Raw genomic sequence first — 18,027 nt, 5'->3', positions numbered from 1 at the left:
TTGCCCCCCCTGAGGCCTTTAGAGCCCATTCAAATAGAAATGGCTGCACACAATAACAATATTAAGTCATTATTATATTTGCACTTAGTCAATAATGAGAACAAGCTTTCTGGGCCTAGACACCCTGACAATAGCGGTGTTGCTCTTGCATGGGAACACTCTGCTCTCCTGATGGGCTGTAAATGTCGTGTGTAATCAGTGGTGAGAGAAAAAGTAGCTCACCCAGGGAGTAAATCAGAGCTGGAGCTGAAGTTCAGTGCTGTAAATCAGAACTCTTGCTATAAATTCCATGATTTCTCAGAATAGCTCCAAAGAACACCAGCTTACTGCAATGCATGCAAAGCCCCTCAGCAGCTCAGGGGGAGACTGAAAAGAGTCATCACTCCTTTCAGATTTTGCCTGTTTCTGGCTCTTTTTCAGTAATGAGATTGACATGAAAGATGACAACCGCCTGAACCTGTTACAAGATGGTACCTTGATGATCCAGAATACCAAGGAGTCAGACAAAGGCGTCTACCAGTGCATGGCCAAGAACATAGCTGGGGAGGTCAAGACACAAGAAGTCGTGCTGCGCTATTTTGGCACCCCATGTAATTGAGCCTTGTGCACCCCTTGAAGACCCAGCTTGGGTGGGGAGCTAAGTCAGACTCAGACCCAGCTTTGTATGTGCCAAGATGTTCTTGGTGTGCTGGGGAAGATTGTGGCTAGCAGCATAATGTGGTCTGAGCTTCAGGGGTTCCTTCATGGGAGTGGAGAACTGAGATTTAGAGATTGAAGGTTATTTGGGGCTGGAGAGGGAGTTTGGGATGAATTCTGCAGCACAGAGGAGTTGAGGGTGAAGGGAACACAGAGTGGGGATGTTCTAGCACTAAGGAAGAGGGAGGTCATGGTAGGAAGAAGTAGTGCTGGGGGAACCGCTCACAGCAAGGATTTGGATGTCAGGGAAGAGCTGGGTGACTTCTCACTGGGCTGCATGAGGAGTCCAAGCAACTTCTGCCCATAACGGAGCAGCAGCGGAGCTCCTGGTTTCTGAAGCCTTCATTTCCTTCCAGCCAAGCCCACTTTTGTGATCCAGCCACAGAACACTGAAGTGCTGATCGGGGAAAGCGTCACCTTGGAGTGTGGGGTCTCCGGGCACCCAAACCCTCGCATCAGCTGGACCCTGGGCACGGGCTCTCCTTTACCGCAGGATTCCCGCTTCGCCATCACCAGCTCTGGAGGACTCTTCATTCAGAACGTCACCTTCTCGGACCAGGGACAGTACAACTGCAATGCCAGCAACACTGAGGGATCCATCCAGGCCACAGCAAGGATCATAGTGCAAGGTGAGGAGTCTCAAATTGACATTTCAGGGATGCAGTGTTTGGCCATGGGATGTATTTAAACCCTGCAACTACTTGTCTTCCCATGAACTGAGAATTTACCCAAGTTTGCTGCCTGGGATTTTCCTGCTTTCAATCATTGCTCTTCCCTCCAGATTCTCCCCGGTTTCTCCTCATTCCCAGTGATCAGACAGTAACTGAGGGACAAAGTGTGGATTTCCCCTGCTCTGCTGAGGGTCACCCTCCACCCGTGATTGCCTGGACGAGGGCAGGTACTGCTCATTTGACTCACGATTTCTTTCTCTCCCGTGCCATCATCAATGGTGAGAACAGCAGAGCTGATGGTCCAGGGTGATGACTTGCAGCGGTGGCACAGGACAGATGGTGATCAGCACAGACCTAGTCAGCTAGGAGGTGTGTGGTGGATCACCAAGGATGATGTTAAGCACTGAGGAGGGAGCCTCTGAGGTCTTTGACACTATAAGTCGTGTCAGAAGCAAGGAGTGTGCTGGTTTTCATCAGCATGAAACCTATTGAAAGCCTCAAACTTCTGCAGTGGCTTCCTACCTCCTTTGAAAAGACTCCAAGTCATTGGGTGTCCCCATGTCCCAGCTCTCCATCACTGCACTGATTTGCTCCTCTTGGGGAGCACTGTTCACTGCTGACGCCCCTCTGAGGTTCCTTTTAGCTCTGGAAAATCCACTTTGGGCCAGCAGGTGGTGGTGAACTTCTGAAGTCTCAGATGATCGTCAGCACTGGCTCCACTGAACTGATCCCATCCAACACTTTCTGGGACAGAAGCCAGTAAGGCTTGGCCCAGAGGCCCTCCAACTTTTCCTTATGCTTCACAAGCCATAATTAATGGTTTATGCTGTGGAGAATTCGTGGCTATTGTATTCCAGCTTCCACAGCAGTGGCCCTGACATAGAATTATGAAAGACAAGCTGAAATTCTCCTGCACCAGCATGTTCTCCATCTCCTTTAACCTTATTTCCTCCACTGCCCAGATATTAGAAGGTATCTCTGCGAGATGTGGAAAGCACAGTGACAAGAAGTAGTAACTGGTTTGTTACCAGGTTTGCTAGTTACTCAGTGATCCAAGATCAACAAGGCTTTACAGTGCTTTCACAGAAGACATGTTAAGAACAAGGCAAGAGGAGGACAAGGGATGGAGCATTGCTCATCTCCAAGCCACTTTTGACAGCGTGGGGAGGATTCAGATTCCTTTGGGTATTTGGGATGAATAAATAGAGCCCTTATTTGGAGGAAAATGGAATATTAAAAACAATAAAGTCACTAAACTGGGAAGTTCTAATCATTTTGTTTGGGTTTGGTAAAGCATCTCAATTTTCAACTTTTTCTCCTTAAATAGAGGAAATATTGAAACAACATAGTTTCCAAACCAAAGAAAATCAAAATAATGAATTAAAAAGAAGACAATGCTCAATGTTTCTGTTTATTTGATTAAACAGCTAGTTTGGATAATGGAACACAGATTTGCTATCCATCTGGTGTCATTAAATCTGCAGTTTGCACTAAGGAAAGGTTTAGGAGGAAAGGAAAAGGGTACCAGCTCCTTTCCAGTTGCTTAGGCAAGGCAACTCAGTCATGATCCTGGGTGTAGGAAAAGCAGCATCCGTCCTGTGCCTCGCTTAGCAAGATGCAGATGGTGTTTTCAGGGTGACTGATGGCATGTTGGGAAGAGAATGAATTTTCAGCTATCACACAGATACCTCCAGTGATGGGAAGAGAATCTCATGGACAACGTGCACTGCTTGTCTGACCAGGTGGGCCGCTGCCGAGTGACCGGAGGCACAGCATCCTCTCCACGGGTACCCTGCGGGTGATGAGGGTGGCTCTGCATGACCAAGGCCAGTACGAGTGCCATGCCATCAGTGCCATCGGCGTGAGGACCCTTCCGGTACAGCTGTCAGTGACCCCCCGAGGTAAGCTGTGAGGGAAGGAGGGCTGGCAAATGTGTGTCATTCATTTAATGCTATAGGAAAATAACATTATCTGCCCTGTTTCCTATGGCATTTTGCTTTTGCCTGGGAGCAGATGTTTAGCCATGAGAGCTCCATTGGGAAATGGTAAATAGGTTCCCAGAGTGCCAAGATTTGTAAATTAGAAGAAGCTGCTTCAGTTTTCCTTTATCGGGTAGTCTAGAAAGAGTGTAACTGTGGCAATGAAACTCCTGTGGTGTAGCCAAGGAATGGGCTGGTGTCACACAAATAAACACTAGATCACAAGTTACGTGATTAGAAATGAGCCTCAGTGCCCATCAGATGAGCTTATAACTGACTAGCGCAAGTGGAAAATAGAATTTTGTCTTACATATTTGTCTTAAACATTACCCGCCAGGTCGTAGGTTCAACTAGGGGATTCTAAAATCAAACCTCTGTAAAAGACAAGTCACACAGGAATGCTTCGTATTTAAATTTTCTTTTTTATTCCCGTATAAATAATCACTCTAAATCAGGAAACATTCCTGCTCGTTCACAAGCATGGCAGAATTTTACTAGTGGTAGACGGGAGGGAAAGAAACTCCTTAGAAACACTAAATTCACGATGCTTCAGGCACAGAATTCACAGAATATTTTAAGACCAGCGAGATCAATATAAGTTTTTAATCTGACGTGACTTAACACTTGCCAGATATTTCCTGAATCAATTCATGACCCTTGTTTCAGTTAGAGCATCTTTTCTAGAAAGGCTTTGAATTAATGGTTTTAAATGACAGAGAACCCAGAACATTCCTATGTAATTGCCCCAAGTAGGAGCAGAGGTAAACTGGCACCCCTTTGAAGAGCCCTTCCAGCAGCAGAAAGAGCCCAGCATCTCCGGTTTGCCCACGATGAGGTGTTTTACATGCAGGTTTCATAGCCTAGAAACGGTTTGTGTTGGAAGGGACCTTGAAGCTCATCTAGTTCCAACCTCCTGCCATGGGCACGGACACCTAGACCAAGTTGCCCATCCAATCTGGCCTTGAACACTGCCAGGGTTGGGGCAGCCACAACTTCTCTGGGCAACCTGTTCCCAAAAATTTCTCTATTTTCCCTGATGCATTTCTTGCATTTGTGACTTTTTCGCCCATGTTCACAGTGATACCCGTGTTCCTCCATCCCCCGCAAGATGTGGTGGCAGAGACAGGCCAGGACGTGTCCATTGCCTGTGCTGCCCAAGGAGATCCACGTCCCACCATAACCTGGGTGAAGGTAAGAGGTGGTGCCATGTACTCAACAGCCACTGGGAAACATGATGGCTTCTGATCAGGGGATTAAACACCTCTCCCAGCTCAACTAGTTAGATCAGTTCATGCAACACACATGGAATAAATTGTGTTTGAAGATTTAAGGACCAACATTTCCACTGATTTGAGGTTTTTAATGGTCTCAAAGAATGCTGCTCTTTCTCAGGCTTGAAGCCTTGCAATGCACATTCCTGTTTTCTCTTGTTCTTCCTTCCAAATGAGTAACTTGAAGCCAGTGACCTTCTAGGATGTTAGAAACACTTGATTGACTATTCCTGGAAAAACCTGAATATGGATTTTTTTCTGAGTATTTTGTCCTTATTTCCAGGATTCCCACTGGTGGAACTGGATGATGCTGGTTGGCTCCAGCTTTGATGGGGCAAAGCCACGATCCCTCAAAATCATGCTGCCACCTGGCTGCTCTTTTCAAGAGTTCATTAGCTGAAGCTCTCCAGACATTTTCCTGCTGTGCTGTAGTGTAACACTTGTGACCTTCACTGGGACCTGCCTTTGAGTGTGCAATCAGGCAGAGAACAAGTTAGAGGGGAAATGCTTGAGCCTCAGTTATCCCACAGAGGTGACCTTGCAGCTTGCCTTGGGCTCCAGCCAACAGTGGGAGCAGAAGAAGAGCCTGGGGGAGCAGCAGAGGAAGCATTAGATTGGGGCAGGGCAGCAGAAAGATGTTAAGAAACAGGAGAATAAAATCAGTAAAACCTGAAGCCACTTCTGCCACCAGCCAGGTTCAGAGGTAGGGTTTGAGCTTGCTGCTGCTCGCAACGCTTTGACCAGTGATGCTGTCCAGAGCCACCAAAAGTCAGCGTCTGCAGTTCAAGGCCAGCAAAAATCCAGCAGTTCCAGATTGTCTCAATATTGAAGACATTTAGTCTTATTTATGTGCCATGAAACTTCTGTGACAGCATCGGGGCACAGCTCTCGCTCCAACCAGCCCATCTGGTGAAGTGCAGAGAAATGCATGGGGTGCCTGGAGGTGGACCAGGTTGAAGGAACTGAGCAAGGGACCTCAGCACAGAGGGTCCTGGCAGGAGCAGATGTCCTTGGATGGCTTTCTGGCTTCTCTGGAAGAGCAATGCTAACATCTGGTGGCCACATTAGTTCATCGCATCCATCTGCGGTTTGTGGAACAGGCTGAAGGCTGGATGATGGGAAGCTTTCCAAACCCTGACACGTTTTCTGTCTTTTCATGGTGCAACAGGAGGGCATCCAGATCACAGAGAGCGGCAAGTTCCACATAAGCCAAGATGGGACCCTTTCCATTCAAGATCTCGGCGTGGCTGACCAGGGGAGATACGAGTGCATAGCAAGAAACCCCTTTGGCTTCACCTCCAGCGCTATGCAGCTCACCATCACTGGTAGGGTATCTCCTGTGGTCCTCTCGAGTCTTCTCTTGCTCTTGTGTAAGTAGGGGATCTCCTGCATTGACACAGAATCACAGACTGGTTTGTGTTGGAAGGGACCTTAAACCACATCCAGTTCTAACCCCTGCCATGGGCAGGGACACCTTCCACTAGAGCAGGTTGCTCCAAGCCCCTGTGTCCAACCTGGCCTTGAACACTGCCAGGGATGGGGCAGCCACAGCTTCTCTGGGCACCCTGTGCCAGCGCCTCAGCACCCTCACAGGGAAGAACTTCTGCCCAAGAGCTCATCTCAATCTCCCCTCTGGCAGGTTAAAGCGTTCGCCTTGTCCTGTCACTAAATGCCTTTATGCAGACACACACAGAGGTTTAATGCACTCCAGGAGGAGCAAAGAGCATCTCCTAGGGGACGATGGAATCACAGCCTGGTTTGGGTTGGAAGGGACCTTAAAGCTCTGCCAGGTTAAAGCCATTCCCCCTTGTCCTGTCCCTACAGGCCCTTGTCCAAAGCCTCTCTCCCAGTTTCCCGTAGCCCCTTTAGGCACTGGGAGCTGCTCTAAGGTCTCCCCTTAAGGAGCCTTCTCTAGGCTGAACCAGCCCAGCTTTTCAGCCTGTCTCCAGAGCAGAGCTGCTCCAGCCCTCGCAGCATCTTCACTTTGAACGGATCTTTGAACATCTTCACTTTGAACAGATAACTGTCATTCCTTTAGCTTCTTTGCAGCCAGGTCCCTCACAGGCACGATGGGGCTGCTCAGTTGTAAAGCCCATCCACCTCCCAGCTGCTCCTCACTGTTTTCTCAGCTGAGCTGCTGTTCCTCCCTGCAGAGCCAAAGGTGTTGGCTTAAACCACCTCCTGCAAGCTGAGCTGTTGGCGTGAGCGTAGTTATTGCCTCTGCTGGGAGGGAGAAACTGATTAAAATGTGCCGACACGCTCTGAAGCCATTGTCTGACCGTAACCTCGCACACCGGGGGAGGCAGGAGGAGAACAACATTGTCTCTGCAAATGCAGGGTTTAGATGTTTACTCAGTCCCTGGGGAATGGGAAATAAGTCTCTCGTTTTCCAGCTACTGCTCCGTGCATTAGGGAAGCTGTCATGAATAAAGAGCAGTAGCTAGTCAAACCAGAGGTCAAGAGTGGGAATTGTGCTACTTGGAGGGTAAGGAAGAACTGACAAGGAAAAAAAATCCAAGGTGAGCAATAGGTGAAAAATATAAGTTAAAGGGCTAATCCTCAAGCACGCAGGAATAACCAGCATGGATATGGAGTAGTTTATGAGATTAATTCAGTATCACTTTCTATCCAGGGATTGCATGCAAGGAACTGAGACTAATCTGAAATGTCTTTGTTGTTTGGAATTATTCCTAAGATAATTTCTGTGATTTATTCATGGCTGGTACCTCATTTTCCAGCTGGCTCTTGCATGCACTGGGAGCCAAAGGGGAACCGGTTTGGTGAGCTGTGACAGAGGCCCTGGCTTACAAAACACACTGAATTTTAAGAATTCGTGTGTTTACTTCTGAAGGTATTCAGACAGCAGCTTGCTTTTTTGATTTAAAGTGATGTGTCTGATGTGTTGACACTGAACTTGAACTGAGTTGTTCCACAAATGGAAAATTAATTTAGGAGCAATACATTCAAGTGAATTTCATCACTTTTAGAAGTTTCCTTTATGGGAAGTAACTACATTCTTTTGGGTTAACCCACTGTGATTTTAACATTTTCTTTTCCCACTTTAACCAAAGTATATTTAGGATGTTTTGTTTTTGCTTTCTGCTTTGGAAAGCCACGGACGTCGGTCGGAGCGGCGACACGTTTGTAGCCACATCGATACGAGAAGCCATCAGCAGCGTGGACCATGCCATCAATTCAACACGCACGGAGCTGTTCAGCAAGTAAGTGTGTGAAGTGCCACGGTCTGAGACTTGAAACAGAAAAGAGATTAAAAAGGCAATAGATGAAGCTTTCTCAAACCTCATTTTATCATTGACAATCCACAAATGAAAGCTGCAGTATTGTTTGAAGTATTGGAGATGGAAACTGCATCATGTAAGGATGCAACAGAACTTCATACAGGCATTTAGGATTCTGGAAAAATCTGATACACAAATATCACCCTTTATGTCACTTATATCTGCAACGTAGATTTTGTCAGCTGAAGACCAGCGACAGCACATGGAAAATAATCAGCGTAGTCTTTCTATAAATGCCAGTGGCTTTGTGTAGGGAGAACAGAAGTAATGATATAATAGTTCTAACCATTTCCTCAATGAAAAATGACTTCTTGAGTGAACGGTAACTCCTCCTTTTCCACCCCAATGTCTGTTTTTACTGAAAAGATAGATAGTTTGTATTAAGCCCCAAACCTCTGGGTTTCAGCTGTTGAAAAGTGAAAAATAAATTACCATGGCAGAAAATAAAACAGAGATGCTGAGGAAATTAAATACATGTATTTTCCTGGGGAAAAATAGCCTTTCTTTAATCATCTGTAATACTCAGTGAAGCCACATCGATCTTGTGCACTAGTTTTGGGGTCAAACACCAGATGAGGCTTAAAGCGTGTCCCCTGCTGCCTACAGGGACTCGTTGCTCAGAACAGAGTCTATGTTCATGTTCCTGCATCATTTCTAACTCCTTAAAACAGGCGCCCCAAGACACCCAATGACTTGCTGGCTCTCTTCCGTTACCCCCGGGACCCCTACACCATTGAAACAGCCAGGGCAGGCGAGATCTTTGAAAGGACCTTGCAGCTGATTCAGGAACACGTGCAACAAGGGCTGATCGTGGATATGAACGTCACAGGTAGGAGAGATTTTATTTCCCGTCTTAACTTTGTGCATAGGATGAAATTACGACACTTTCCACTAGACCAGGTTGCTCCAAGCCCCATCCAACCTGGCTTTAATGATTCCTACCTTCCAAGTGGCAATGAGAACAACACTGCGATTTCTGCAGTATTTGGGTGCTGTAGCAGAAATGGGGGGATATCACTCTTCTGTCTCTCTACAACTCAGCTACAAACTCAGATGGGTTCCAGCCACCCAGGTTCCTTTTATCGAGGCAGGATAGCAAGCCACAAAGCAATGCAACACAAAAAATACTTAGTGAAGTCCAAGCATCCGGCAGCTGGACTCCAAATCTTACTAGCTGGGGGACTTTCCTTTCCATACAACAGACATTCCCCTACACCGCATGTTTCTACCTCTACGTGTGAATCAGCATGTAGCAGGCATTTATGTTTGGGGCCCACAAATACAGTTTTCCTGCCTGGATGGATTCCAGGGTGTGAGGAGTCTCTCTGCAGGCTGCAGGTCTCGTCTGGGCTGGTTGGACCGCCAGCCTCTCCTCCTCATTGCACTGTCAGCATCCACACAGCACAGCATTATTCAGCGCTTTCGCGTGGCGTAGCACCCTGGCAGTCACCCACAGCTTCCCTGCTGCTCGGCACGTAGGGTTTGGATGGTTGATAGTGCTCGAGGTTGCAGTAATACCTATATAACCCATGTAAAATAAACCTAGAATGGGGACTGAGACCACCTCCACAATTAGGTCTATAAGCCACAGCATTTCAGGTTTCTGTCTCTCTGCAGTTTAGTATAAACTCTTTCACCTTCTTTTCTTTTGTGGGGCTGATATAATCCTGTGCTTTGTTTGCCTTCCATAAGCTACACAGCAACACCATGATCAGAGACCTGGCCTTCCTGTGCCCACCTTGACAACCCCAGCAGTGTGTTTCATACAGAGCCCTTAGATGGGATGGGAGGAACCTGATGGCTACCAGCAGCGACGGTCTGACCTTGGTTGCTTTCCTTTTCCTTCACAGGCTATCGGTACAATGACTTGGTGTCCCCTCACTACCTGAACATGATTGCCAACCTGTCGGGCTGCTCTGCCCACCGCCGCACGCCGAACTGCTCGGATATCTGCTTCCACAAGAAGTACAGGACCCATGATGGCTCTTGCAACAACCTCCAACACCCGATGTGGGGTGCATCCCTCACAGCCTTCCAAAGGCTCCTCAAACCTGCCTACCAGAACGGATTTAACCTCCCACGGGGGTTTTCCTTGGCAGAAGATGCCAGGGACCTGCCCCTTCCTCTACCTCGCCTTGTCTCCACCACCATGATCGGCACTGAGACCATCACCCCCGATGACCAGTTCACGCACATGCTCATGCAGTGGGGCCAGTTTCTGGACCATGACATGGACCAGACGGTGGCAGCCATTAGCATGTCCCGCTTCTCAGATGGAGCACCCTGCAGCGAAGTGTGCACCAACGACCCACCTTGCTTCTCTGTCATGGTCCCTGCCAACGACCCTCGTGTGAGGAATGGGCGCTGCATGTTCTTCGTCCCGCTCAAGCCCTGTATGTGGCAGCGGGATGACCTCCCTACTGATGAACTCTGTCTACGCCAGGGAGCAGATCAACCACTTGACATCTTACATTGATGCTTCCAATGTTTACGGCAGCACAGAGCAGGAATCGCAGGAGCTGCGGGATCTGAGCAACCAAAATGGGCTGCTGAAGCAAGGCCAAATTGTGCCCAGCTCGGGGAAGCATCTCCTTCCCTTTGCTGTGGGGCCACCCACTGAATGCATGAGAGATGGAGAACGAGAGCCCTGTGCCATGCTTCCTGGCAGGAGACCACCGTGCCAATGAGCAGCTGGGTCTCACAGCCATGCACACGCTGTGGTTCAGGGAGCACAACCGCATCGCCACGGAGCTGTCAGCCCTCAATCCCCACTGGGATGGAGACCTCCTGTATCATTGAGGCACGGAAGATTGTGGGGTGCGCAGATGCAGCATATCACCTACACCCAATGGCTCCCCAAGGTCCTTGGGGAAGCTGGGATGAAGATGCTGGGTGAGTACAAAGGCTTACGACCCTAATGTCAATGCGGGGGATTCTCAACGCCTTTGCCACTGCTGCCTTCCGCTTCGGGCACACCTTGATCAACCCCATCCTGTACCGGCTGAACGAAACCTTCCAGCCCATCCGTCAAGGCCACATCCCCCTGCACAAGGCCTTCTTCTCCCCTTTCAGGATCATGCAGGAGGGTGGGATTGACCCACTCCTCCGTGGGCTGTTTGGGGTCCCTGGGAAGATGCGGGTCCCCTCCGAACTCCTCAACATGGAGCTGACAGAGAAACTCTTCTCCATGGCACACTCTGTCTCACTGGACTTGGCTGCTATCAACATCCAGAGAGGCCGAGACCATGGCATCCCACCTTACAACGACTTCAGGGTCTTCTGCAACCTCTCGTCTGCACAGGAGTTTGAGGACCTCAGGAATGAGATAAAGAACTTGGAGATCAGAGAAAAGCTCAGGAGGTACTGTACTGGCCTTGGAAGCATCAGAAGCCCTGGAAATCAGGCAGTGAAAAGCTTCTGCTCCTTCCAGGACACCCATCAAATAACCTCCCCAGATATTGCTACCCACAGATGCTGAGGTAGGGTAGTAGCTGTGGTTTAAGAACAGGGTAAGACAAATGAGGTCTCTCCAAGTGATCAGTCTGGTTCTGAGTGGAGTGTCATCAGGAGCTGCTGAGGTGCGGTTTGGGAGCAGATTGAGCCTTGAAGCTATTTTCCAGTGAGACCAAACTGCATCCTATCTACACTGGCTGCCTTTTTCCACAGCAGGCCTTTATCCCATTGTCCTTTAGATAAGACCTTATAAGTATTGTCCAGATGAGCTCCTCGCATACAAGTTCTTATCATGGAATCAGATTTGCATTATCTCCACTCTTTGATAGTCTTTTAACTTCTTTTTTAATATCTCTTATCCTGCAGTTTATATGGAACTACAAAAAACATTGACCTGTTCCCAGCACTGATGGTGGAGGACCTTGTCCCTGGTACCAGAGTTGGACCAACGCTGATGTGCCTCTTAACGACACAGTTCAGGAGGCTGAGGGATGGAGACAGGTATTGTCATCGGAGTCAACCCAAAGCTTTGGTATTCTCTTTGGTGGGATTTTCTTCCTACAGGAAGGAACAGAACCTGTAATTTTGTATTATTTCTTGTCTGATGATAGGAGGAACATTCCTCTGTCCAATGCATTTCCAAAAGGACTTGCCACAGTTACTGTCAAAGTGTCCTTTCATGATTTCAGGATTCTCATTTCACTGCAGGACACTGGGCACCATTGAGGATGTGCCAAATGTCTCCTGAAAATGCTAGGAAATGTCCTCAGGAGCCTCCTTCTAATTCCTATTTGCAGCTTGTGTGAATGAGACACGTCTTTGCCTGGTGATGCCCTTAGGTCAGGAGCATTGTTCACCCATGTCCCAACCTGCTACAGCAGAGCTGAGCTGCCTGAGCCTTGGGATTCCCCTGCAAGGGGCTGTACCTGCAGCTGGTGGCACTCTGGAGCTCCAACCAGCAGCTCATGGGGGTTCCTGGGTTCAGGAAAGGGCAGTCTGGGTTCTCAGCCACCAAAAGCTCCTTCTGAGATGTGTGGTGCTGCCAATAGATGTAGGTGAACTCTTCTCCCTCTCCCAGCCTCACTCCCCATCCTATTCTGCTATTCTGAGTCATGCTGTGATTACAACTCACTGCAGATTCTGGTATGAGAATCCCGGAGTCTTCACACCAGCGCAGCTGACTCAGATCAGACAGACATCCCTTGCTCGTGTCATCTGTGACAACAGCGACCACATCCAGCAGCTCCAGAGGGATGTCTTCCGGGTGGCATCGTACCTGCAGGGCATGGTCAGCTGTGAAGAGATTCCTGCGGTGGATCTCCGCTTGTGGCAGGACTGTTGTGAGGGTAAGGAAAGAGGCTGCTCTAGCGCTGACTGCTGTGGGGATGGCCCTGGGTGGCATTTGTCATATGCCATCAGGAGCTGGTTTCATGCTACACCATGAGAACTGTGTGTCAGGAAACGGATGCAAAGAGAAGAACAGACTGGAAGGGTCCAGAACAGACTAGAACAGAGCACAGTAGAATAGAAGAGTCCAGAACAGACTAGAAGGGAGCACAATAGAATAGAAGAGACTAGAATATTTCAGTTGGAAGGGACCTATAGCAATCATCTAATTCAACTGCCTGACCGCTTCAGGGCTGACTAAAAGTTAAAGCAAATTAGTAAAGGCTTTGTCCAAATGCCTTTTAAATGCTGGCAGGCATCGGGCATCCACCATCTCTCCAGGAAGCCTGTTAGCTTCATTGAATCTGGCTGAAGGTGCACCTAGCTGAGGGCTTCTGTTTCTGGCAGCAGCCAAGAGCTGAAGCCTGGGGGAAGAGATTGAAGCAGGATGTAGGCATGGTGATCTCCACTTCAGAGGTTCATTTGGGAGTGTGTAAAATGGTACCATTAAAGCACAGATCCTGCCATGGTCCCTTTATGTTGTGTCTGTGTGGGCACAGGCATCAAGTTGACGCATGGGAAGCCATGCATATGTTGCATACCCTGTTACACACCTTTGTTGTCTCCTCGCCTCCGGCATGAGAGATGTGTCAAGGATGGATGGTGAAGGAGGGCAGTGCTGCCTTATGCTGCCTGCCATCCACACAGTTCTGCTTTAAACACAAGTGCTCACTGCAGGTTTTCCCTTCCTTCCCAAGACTGCCAGACACGGGGGCAATTCAGGGCTCTTTCACAGCGGTTCCGAAGCAAGAGATCTCCTGGCTTCAGCTACCCAGAGGAAAACCCTGCCAAGCAGAAGCCTGCCTTGCCCAGGTGTAGTATCACTGCTTGTCTTACCTCTGTTCTATGAAGTGTAAGAATAGTTTTAATAACTCAGTTCCTTTGGGCCTTTGAAATCATCATTCTGCAGAGGTCTGGGGTCAAGGGTGTTGCAGTAGATAGATGCTGAGCTCAAAGTCCTCCAACACGCAGTGCAGAGCCCAACTCTGCTATTTAAACATCTGGGCTGAATGATTGGCATCTCTTGGCAGGTGAATTTGGGAGTTGGGCCCTTCTGTCTGCTGCTGATGTTGGAGAAGGCAGAATGATTGTCTCATCCAGGAGCTGATGTTTGCATAATCCCTTTCACTTTTATCCCTGACCCCAGAAATGAGGCACCTTCTCCAAGCCCTTCCTCCAGAGGAATCTCGAGTCCTTGTGGCTGAACTGGAGAAGACAGTTGCTTCCCTACGGAAACAGGTAAAACTTTGTTCTCCAGTGTTTGTCTTCAATAGAGTCACCCCAGAAGCAGGGTTTATCTTTATGCTATGGGCAGCCTTTGCAACTTCTATGTCTTCCAAAGAGCAACCGTGCAATCAGGGGGAACTAGTGACAGGTAGAGAAGAGGTGGAGTGGGGAGAGAAGAGAAGCCAAGCTCTGTTTGCTCAGCCCTCAACAACTATAAGGTAAAATGCAAGTTTAAACCTCAGTGAAGGCAGCTTGAGCCAGCACTTTCTCGTTGTGTTTGGGACAGGTTAAAGATTATCTATGCAATGTGCAGACTCCTCTTAGAGCTGCTGCTTCCTCATTCCCACCAGGTGAACGCACTGGAGAGCCAGCTGAGGTGGCACCATGGGAACACCAGCACGCATGGATGGGGGAAGAAGACTGGAGATAAATGGAGAAAAAGATGACCATGTTGCCTGTTTGTATAAGGTCAGTGTGTTTGTTGTGGGCTGGGGTCAATGTGGGGCTGCTGAGAGTGCAGTGGGGCACCTCCATAGACTTCACATGAGGAAGACACTGTTGCAGGAAGGAATGAAGCAACCTGGTGATGAATGGGACAAGATGTAATAGGCTCAAATGCATCAGGTTAGACACTCATTTCTACCATAATGATTAGTGACTCACTGGAATGGGTTGTCTGGGGACGTGGTGGCGTTATCCATTCCTGGAAGTCTTTCAAGAACTGGTTTGGCAAAGATGGGGAAAGACATAAGTATAGGATGGACTAGGTGGACTGGGTGAGGTCTCTTAGGCCTGTTCTCCTGGGACTCTGGGTTGGTTTCTTCTAACAACACTTAATATCCCAAAGCCCAAATCCAACAGCCTCCAAAGGACCTTTGTGGGGAGGGAGATATCACAGAGCTCAGTGATGGAGTTGATGAACTGGTTCCTCCTCCGGGTAGCAAGGACATCTGGGCAGATGGAGCAATCCATCATTTGCTTACATGCTGGCAGAGATTTCCCCCTCAACATCTGAGTCATTGTGCACCTCTCTTCTGAAGGCACCACTTGTTGGCTCAGCTTGAGCCAAGGGAGCGAGGCTGTTTAAAGCATGTTTAAAGTCACTGTCAACAGCTTGCCAGCCTGATGACTCCTGCTGCTGCTCAGCAGTGGCATGGCACTGCCAGACCTCTGGTCCCTGGTGTTTAGGGGCTCACAGAGCACAGACTGATCTCCTTTAGCCCATTTTCCATGGAGATGCAGCCTTGAAAGAGAGGATGAACAACTCGCTGGCACCTGCCAGTCTGGAGGAGGTGTGTAGTGGTTTTTATGTGTTGAAATGATTACTCCAGGGATGGGAGCAGAGAAGAACTGCCAGGCAGTCTGCCCTAGAAGGAGCATCTTCTGGAAGTTAGATTACAGGATAGGGCAAGCAAAGGCTGGTCTGTGCTGATAATCTCAGTAGAAAGCAGGAGGGGAAGGCTGTGGGCTGGCCACACTGATTTCCACTCTGATTTGGTCTGTTGGTCCTTATAGATTTTCCAGTTGAACAGCAATTCCCCTTCAGAAATTCAACATAAATTGCAGTGTGACATGAGTTGCCTTTTCCTTGCCATCATTTCAGGTCCATGAAGAGCACTCTAGGGTTTACAGAGTCCTTGAAATGCATTTCTCTGGGTATAAAGTGCTGTGGCTGTTTTCGTGCTGTGGTCACACATGCCCCAAACCTGCCAGACACTGTACAAACAGCTTGCTCTGCCTCCTGCTGCCTCCCATAGAGATTATCTGCTTTCTTGTGCCATTTCAGGTGCCCTGTGACCTGCACTCCTGCTCTCCACCACCCGGTCCAACCCACTCCTACAGGGCTCAGAAACAGCAGCGTGAGACCCCATGATGCTCTGCCTCCTCTCACACCTCCTGTACCACTCCCTGTCCCAGGATGACTGTACTTCTGCCTGTATTGAACCCTCTGCACTGACTGTCTACAAGCTCCTCACTCCTTGGACCTTGTCCTCCTTTTCCTCCTGGACCTCACAACTGCGCTCGTCACCATGGATGAGCTCTGCCCTCTTTGATGGTGATTTGATGCCACTTTCTTCCACAGTCCCCAAGAAATGGAGAATAATTGAAGCTGCTTTAGTGCTGTTCTGCTCTCCTCATCCCACGCAATGCTGTCATCATCCACCACTCCTTGTATGAAGTGTCCCATGGGCACCCAACTGAAACAATTCATTAAGAGGCAAAACCTTTCTCTGTGGTGCCGGGAAGCATCTGGAGAAATTGAGAAAAAATAAGTAACATTAAATAGAGATGAAAGCCAAAGCAAACCCTCAGCCATCTTCTCATGCCAATGGAAAGAGCAAGAGGAACCTCGGGGTCGTGGCAAGCGCCGTTTGGGCAGTCCCTGCTAGCAGCAATGAGGTGAACCCATGGTCTGGGGAAGTCTCCTGGCTGTTTGGGTGCTCCAGGATGGGATGGAAGAACCAGCAGACCACAGACACCCACTACAGACCACGGTACTTCGCCAGCCATTGGGTAATGGGTGGTGCATCCTCAGTTACGTGACCCTGCAAGTGACCTGCCATTAAATACCCAAAAACATTCTCCTTGGCATAACCCACGTTCTGCAACTTTCTGCCCCATTCGGGGTTTAGTTGGATTTATGTTTCTTTCCCCCAAATAAGGCTCTTTGCTGGAAGATATATTTCTAGTGTAAACATAACAGGACCTGGAACAGAACCTCCAATAATTCAGTGTAATGGACACTCTCATTAGTGGAGGGGAGCTGCTGGTTTCTGTCAGTACAGGAGAACACGATGTGCAGTATGTGACACAGATGAATGCAAAGTGCTGTTTGTGTTTATCGCTCCCAGGAGATCTGCGACTAAGCCAGGACTATGTCACCAGCTTCTCTGAACAGGTCTTCTGGTTTTGTTGCTCTTTGGAGGTGCTTTTTAGTGGTGCTAGAACTAAAGTCCCTGTGTATCCACCAGAGCCCCACATCTGTGGGCAGGGTGGGTTTTAACACATCTTTGTAAAGGGACTAAAGGGAAAATACTTGATCCATCAAATATCTGTGCCTGCCTTATTTTTCTCACTTCTGCATCCTCCTACTTACCTTCCCACACTGCAAGGACCAGAAACTGTTATGAACGTGCTTTTTCTTTTCTTCTGTTTAATTTTTAGGTGTTTTATAGTACCAAAGGGCTACAAAGCAGCAGGGATGCTCCTGGAACTGAATAGGAAATAAAAAGGAATAAAAAATAAAGAAGGTTGTGATTTATCAGCTATTTCCTGGTGTGGGGCTCTGAGCTCTGTGTGTGTCCTGTGCAGACGCAGGTTTGCAGTGATGAGCGTGTGTTATGCATGTCTGGGAAATTCAGCTCAGAGGCAGTATTTAGTCCTCAGGGATGTTTGTCATTTTGAAGCACTCTTTCATTTAGGTGCAAATCAAGATCTGAAGCTTTGCGTGTTCTAAATCAGCTGCGCTTGTCTATCCCTTGTACCACTAGAGAACCTGGCAAAGGTCAAGAAAGGTAAATCAGGCTCCAGTCTCCTCCTGCAAACCAGAAGTTTACCAAGTCCTCATTCAAAGCAGTAAGGCATAAATGTTCGGTGCTTGATCTAATCAGATAATCTCTAAATGCAAACCAAGCAGCCCTGCTTGGTTTTCCTCCTGACGGAGCATGACGTGAGGAGCAGACCTGTTGGAAGCGCTACACAAGGACAGCAGTTGGGATGTCCCTTCACTCTGTGTTGTAAAACCCTTCTGTGCTCCATCCTCTATTCCTCTCCCCATGGTGAAGTGGGAAAAATACCCTGAGAAATTGCAGGAAATCCCTCTCCAGGCGGGGGAAGATCTTGGGGGAATTATCCATACATTCAGGTGTGACTTTGGTAAGTAAGGAGCAGGTATTTTGTTGAAGATTCCCTTTTTCCCTAGTTCCCATCTGTGCAGCAACGTGCCGGGCATGCTCATGGAGCACTGTGTGCTCCTGCCCTCTGT

General features: G+C 48.4%; 1 protein-coding gene across 1 annotated transcript in view; it reads left to right on the top strand.

The window, feature by feature from the left end:
- LOC115615266 (peroxidasin homolog) overlaps positions 1-17,311 on the top strand; it is a 44,520-nt gene extending 27,209 nt beyond the window's left edge. The window contains 21 exon segments of the mRNA XM_030503208.1: positions 421-590; positions 1,053-1,325; positions 1,478-1,594; positions 3,110-3,268; positions 4,425-4,537; positions 5,786-5,942; positions 7,730-7,838; positions 8,588-8,745; positions 9,767-10,296; positions 10,298-10,549; positions 10,551-10,712; positions 10,715-10,822; positions 10,824-10,844; positions 10,846-11,276; positions 11,736-11,870; positions 12,507-12,715; positions 13,514-13,628; positions 13,963-13,992; positions 13,994-14,054; positions 14,393-14,510; positions 15,829-17,311. Of these exon segments, the coding sequence (XP_030359068.1) occupies positions 421-590; positions 1,053-1,325; positions 1,478-1,594; positions 3,110-3,268; positions 4,425-4,537; positions 5,786-5,942; positions 7,730-7,838; positions 8,588-8,745; positions 9,767-10,296; positions 10,298-10,549; positions 10,551-10,712; positions 10,715-10,822; positions 10,824-10,844; positions 10,846-11,276; positions 11,736-11,870; positions 12,507-12,715; positions 13,514-13,628; positions 13,963-13,992; positions 13,994-14,054; positions 14,393-14,488 (3,406 nt within the window). The 3' untranslated portion in view covers positions 14,489-14,510; positions 15,829-17,311.
- Positions 17,312-18,027: the final 716 nt, after the last annotated feature.

Source organism: Strigops habroptila, chromosome 13 (assembly GCF_004027225.2).
Source record: "Strigops habroptila isolate Jane chromosome 13, bStrHab1.2.pri, whole genome shotgun sequence".
In the NCBI taxonomy this organism is placed as follows: Eukaryota; Metazoa; Chordata; class Aves; order Psittaciformes; family Psittacidae; genus Strigops; species Strigops habroptila.
Note: the sequence above shows the minus strand (reverse complement) of the source record. Positions and strands in the feature narration are given on the sequence as shown.